At 39.0% G+C, this 6,072-nt stretch overlaps 1 protein-coding gene across 1 annotated transcript; it reads left to right on the forward strand.

The window, feature by feature from the left end:
* The first annotated feature begins 3,891 nt into the window (after nucleotides 1-3,891).
* LOC133764541 (olfactory receptor 51F1) lies at nucleotides 3,892-4,851 on the forward strand. The gene has a single exon (XM_062198215.1). It carries the CDS (start codon nucleotides 3,892-3,894, stop codon nucleotides 4,849-4,851), a length of 960 nt encoding a protein of 319 aa, XP_062054199.1.
* The last annotated feature ends 1,221 nt before the right edge of the window (nucleotides 4,852-6,072 follow it).

Raw genomic sequence — 6,072 nt, forward strand, 5'->3', positions numbered from 1 at the left:
TTTGTGTGATCCCTTTGACTCTTAGACCTATCAGTGTGATCAATTGTGAACTGAAATTGATCACTTGGACTAGTGAGATGGCATTGGTATATGCCACCTTGATGGGATTGTTTTGGAATCCCCTGGCATGTTTCTAACTCCACCATTTGTGGCAAGTCAGATTGAGCATCTTCCAAATTGTACATCTCCTCCCTCTCTTTTTCCACTCTTAAATTTAACAGGGATCACTTTTCAGTTAAAATTTAAACATCTAAGAATAATTGTGTGTTAATTACAGAGTTCAAACAATAGTACTAGAACAAAAAAAATTACTATAATGGATAAAGCATTGCATTGTACATCAACAGCCAGGACAAGAGCTGAATCCAGTCATTTGCAACAAGATGGAGAAATCTGGAAAACATTATGCTGAGTGAAATAAGCCAGTCCCAAAGGGACAAATATCATATGTTCTCCTTGATCGGCGACAACTAACTGAGCACCAAAGGGGAAATCTGTTGAAGTGAATTGGACACTATGAGAAACAAAGCAGTTCTTAACATTTATGTGGCCTCTCTGTCAATGCATAATAAGTTATCATAAATATAGTGGTTTAAAACAACATAAGATAGTCATCTTGAAATTTCTGTCCGTCAGGAGTCTGGATACAGCTTAGCTGAGTCCTCTGCAAGTCTGTAATGAAGGTGTCATGAGGGCAAGAATCTCATTTGAATCTTGACTGGGAAGAGACATGTTCAAGTTCACATGGTTGTTGGCAAGTTCAGTTAGCTCCTTGTGGGATGTTGGACTGAAGAACTCAGTTTCTTGCTTACGTTGGCTAGGAGAGGCCACACTGAGTTCCTGGCTGGAGATCGTCCTCAGTTCTTTGCCATGTAGGCCTGTCTAATAAGGAAGTTTGCTTCAACAAAGCCAGATATTATACAACATAGGCACAGAAATGATAACCTGTCACTTTTGCCATATTCTATTGGTTACAAGCAAGTCACAGGTCCAACAAACACTTAGAGCAGATTATATGAGGACTTGAGGAAAGGGATTAGGGATAACCAGGGACTATTTTTCTATCATTATCTCTCTATCACAAATGGAGTTGGGAGGAAGTCCGAGTTAGATTATAATCTGTTTGAAGACAACAGTAGTGAAATGTTTGATTCATAAGTGAAATGTTTGATTCATAAAACTTCCACAGTGATTAGCTAATCATTCATTTCTATTATTAAAATACCAACCCAGACACTTAACAATAGTTTTTGGCACAGTTCTAGGCATTAGGCAAGTCACAGTTCTTGAATGGAACCCCTCACACTTTCTGTCATTATTATTTCTCAACAAATATAAAGCCTAAAAGAAATGAAAGAAAACTAGGGAAATGAGAAAAAAAGTTTCAAGTTCATTGGTCTCTAGCAAATACAAGAACCTAGAGTCACTAGGTTGTAAAGTGGTCTGCATCCAAGTTCCCTCAATGACAAGGGTCATTGAACCCCTAAGAGTCTGAACCCTTGAACTTATTACTGGAGAAACACAACAATTAAGAGATCACAAACACAGACCCATGATATAAAAACTCACCATCCACCCACAGTGACTCTAGCTACTAGCAATATTAACACACTAGAAGCCAACCTACTCCCTGAAAAAGAGCTAATGAGTATCTGGAGAGAAATGGAACTGAGAGTGAATATATAAGGGTCACTGAGTCAATGATGTAGTGTAGACACAGGGAACTGGAGCTGGGATACAAACTTCCCTCTCTCTTACTTGTCACCATAATTATTCTAATGAACAGTGTCTTGCTTTCCTATCTTCCTACTCTATGAGTACTTATAATCCAGAAACAATGGCAGGAATCTCTAGTTCCTAATGCCTAGAATAATATCCCAACTTTCCCTTATATATATGATTTGGCTTCTTTTGCTTTTCTTTTGATGTCCTCACAGACCATTGGTCCCTTGAGTCAGTAGCTAAATGCTTTTTTAGATTGCATGCCTTTGCTCTGTATTCATAGATGAAGAGAAAGGGACTTCAATTGTTTTCTGCCCATGGTCCCAGGAGATTGACATACTATTTATGTTCCTATGGCTCAATCCCACTTTCTTATAAAAGTCATAGCTCCAGAACTGTAGTCTGTTCTCTCTGTTGGCAAAGACAGAACAGGTTCCTCTTTCCACCAGAAATTGGTAAGAAGCTCAAGAAAGGTGTTAACTGTGTTAATTTGTGCTTTGCTATGTTTTCACATCACAGGAAAGTCAAATAACATCAGTCTATTCTGTTTTCAGGGTTCAGATAACACATAGATATAGGAACTCTAATATTTAGAGTTAAATATTTTAGTAGTTTGACTTTGATGAAATTGAAACCAAAGGAATCATAGATTAAAAATAAGCTACAGAAACCTAGTCTAAAAAGAATGCCAACATGCATAACTCTTAGAGACTATTTACTCTCAGGAAACTAACAACACTCTGCCACCCAATATTTTCTAAAATTTGGTTGAAAAATATTAGCATTGCAATAACTAATATTGATAATATTTTGTTTTGTCTTCCCCAAATTGATTTAGCAATGTAAATTGTTACTTTGAAATTATTTTTAGAATTAAAATTGAATGAGGCTTTCTAACATTTCTGTTTATTGAGTCATTTGCCTCTCCTATTCCCTGCTTTAGCCATGGAAAATGTCTACATTATCTCCTAGCAGCCATCCTTACTTCATGCTTCATAATCAGCAGATATCCCCCATAAGGGTTAAAAGAGTCAAATGTGGACACTGGGTGATAATTCTTTCATGTAACTCTTCAAAACTCTACCAACTTGCCACTTAATCTTTAGTCTCAGTGGAAATGGAGATTCTGTTACCATGCTGGGTACTCAGCCCTCTACCACTTTCTTAAAGACTTTCCTGTGCAAATTAACCCCTCTCATTCTATAATTTACATTTCTTAATGTACTTCATCTTCAGCCTCAGTTTATAATTTACCCATTTCTCTTAAGTTTTTGCCATCTTCTTGCAAAAAATCTTCTATGTACCTTACAGCCTTCTTTAGTCATAGCCTGTTTATGCCCTTGACTTCATTGTCAAGTTTCTAGAAATAAAAATAAATTGGTCCCCAACTACTTACATCTCTATTCATTCCCCAAGCTGTTAGACCAGGTTTTCAGCTTTTCCAGGGTCACTATTGTGTTCTTTGCTTCATTAGAATTTTTTAATCCTCCGCAGACCTGACTGCTTGAGCAATTTTATACGTGTTCATGTGATAGTCATGGCACTAAGGTCTCATGGTTCTTATGGTTCCCATAAAGTTGTCAGTTTCATTTTGCTTTTGTATGGACAGCCCTTTCCAATACCTCTACAGAGTTCTGTCTTCGTTGGTTTTCTCTTCTAAATCTTCTCTCAGATTGTTTACCAATATTGCATTAAATGATATGCACAAGGATAGGTTAAAATTATATGCATACAATAATAACTTTTAATCTTATTACTAGAAGATCTGAAGATCCATGCTTTAAGATTCAAATCCACATGGCCACTATAGATCCACAGATATCCTTAAATAGATTTCTCTTACTCATTTCACATACAACATATCCGGAATTGAATACCTTCATTTTTCTTAATTCTTTATTCATAGAATCTTATGATCTAAAGGATCTTAAAATTTGTCAATATAAAATTAAATACCATCAAAATGTGTAAATAGATATATTTTTCTTAAGAGAAAAAAATCTTATATATTTGCTAAATATACTGATTTATAGTAAATAAACATAATTTAATTTAGTTTCCTCGATGATAGAGAACTTACTCTTCTAACTATAAGAAACTTTATCTTAATATTTTTGTATACCATTGTAATTTATTACTTCCATAGGATTGTGAGCATTATACAAACAAATGCTGCAAACACAGGACAACGTACAGATCCTAAGCAACTGGACATCTAAATTTCCAACCTTTTTATTGACTGTCATTCCTGGCCTAGAGTCTCTTCATTCCTGGATCTCCATTCCCTTCTGCTGCCTTTATGCAATTGCCCTCTCTGGGAACAGCATGATCCTTTTTGTCATCATCACCCAGCAGAGTCTGCATGAGCCCATGTACTATTTCCTCTCCATGCTATCAGCCACTGACCTGGGCTTGACTATTTCTACAATGTCAACAACATTAGGTGTCCTCTGGTTTGGTGCAAATCAAATCGATCTAGACAGCTGCATTATCCAGATGTTCTTTCTTCATGGATTCACTTTCATAGAATCTGGAGTGCTGGTGGCTATGGCTTTTGACCGCTATGTGGCAATATGTGACCCTCTGAGATACACTACCATTCTAACTAATTCCAGAATCTGCCAAATGGGTCTCTTAATGATTGTACGCACCATAGTACTAATAGTACCACTACTCCTACTCCTGAAGCCTCTGTCTTTCTGTAAAATGAATGCCCTTTCCCACTCTTACTGCTACCATCCAGATGTGATTAAGTTGTCATGTTCAAATACTCAGGCTAACAGCATCTGTGGATTAATTGATCTCATCCTGACTACAGGGATAGATACACCATGCATTGTTCTGTCTTATGCTTTAATCATTTACTCTGTCCTCAGGATTGCCTCCCCTGAAGAACGACAGAAGGTCTTTAGCACCTGTGTCTCCCATATCGGAGCAGTTGCTATTTTCTACATCCCCATGATGAGCCTGTCCTTCCTGCATCGCTATGGTCGATCAGCCCCCAAAGTAGTCCATTCAATGATGGCCAATGTGTACCTCCTTTTGCCCCCTGTGGTCAATCCCATCATCTATAGTATAAAAACAAAGCAGATCCGCAAAGCTATACTCAGTCTGCTCCTTATAAAATAATCAAAGATTATTAATTTGAAAAAACCTGATATAAGTGACTTTCACTAGAACAAAGACATCCTGGTAAGTCACTTTTTATCAGACACTTTTCATATTTTTCCTTTGTTAAATAAATAAGTTGTGTCATTCTTTTTTTTTTTTTTTTATTTTTTGACAGGCAGAGTGGACAGTGAGAGAGAGACAGACAGAAAGGTCTTCCTTTTGCCGTTGGTTCACCCTCCAATGGCCGCCGCAGATGGCACGCTGCGGCCGGCGCACCACGCTGTTCCGATGGCAGGAGCCAGGTGCTTTTCCTGGTCTCCCCTGGGGTGCAGAGCCCAAACACTTGGGCCATCCTCCACTGCACTCCCTGGCCACAGCAGAGAGCTGGCCTGGAAGAGGGGCAACCGGGACAGGATCGGTGCCCCGACCGGGACTAGAACCCGGTGTGCCGGCGCCGCAAGGCGGAGGATTAGCCTGTTGAGCCACGGCGCCGGCCAGTTGTGTCATTCTTTTTTATACTTTTTTTTTTTTTTTTTTGACAGGCAGAGTGGACAGTGAGAGAGAGAGACATAGAGAAAGGTCTTCCTTTGTCGTTGGTTCACCCTCCAATGGCCGCTGCGGCCGGCGCATCTCGCTGATCCGAAGCCAGGAGCCAGGTGCTTCTCCTGGTCTCCCATGCGGGTGCAGGGGTCCAAGCACTTGGGCCATCCTCCACTGCCTTCCCTGGCCACAGCAGAGAGCTGGCCTGGAAGAGGGGCAACCGGGATAGAATCTGGCGCCCCAACCGGGACTAGAACCCGGTGTGCCGGCGCCACAAAGTGGAGGATTAGCCTGTTGAGCCACGGCACTGGCCATGTGTTTTCATTCTTAAAACATAAATGATACTTTACTCAAAGAACTTTACAGTCCAATAAGGTAAATAAGAAAATAATAATAAATAATAAAAAGAACACTCAGCAACTAAGGTTTCTTGATTGCTTTATACTAGTCAGAAAATGTCCTTGACTGTTAAAAGCAGTTGTTCTATTACTTACTTTAAGACATATTCCATTTATTCTTCAAAATGGTTCAAATGAAATATAAAATACTGTTTATTATATATTACTGATGAAGAAATTGAGATCTGGGGACATTGAAGCCACCCAGGTCCACACAGCTAACATGAAGAGGGCTGATTTTACTCCAGATTTCTCATATCTCAGATATTATACTCTTTACCACTGTACTGTATACTCTGCC

Source organism: Lepus europaeus, chromosome 7 (assembly GCF_033115175.1).
Source record: "Lepus europaeus isolate LE1 chromosome 7, mLepTim1.pri, whole genome shotgun sequence".
NCBI lineage: Eukaryota > Metazoa > Chordata > Mammalia > Lagomorpha > Leporidae > Lepus > Lepus europaeus.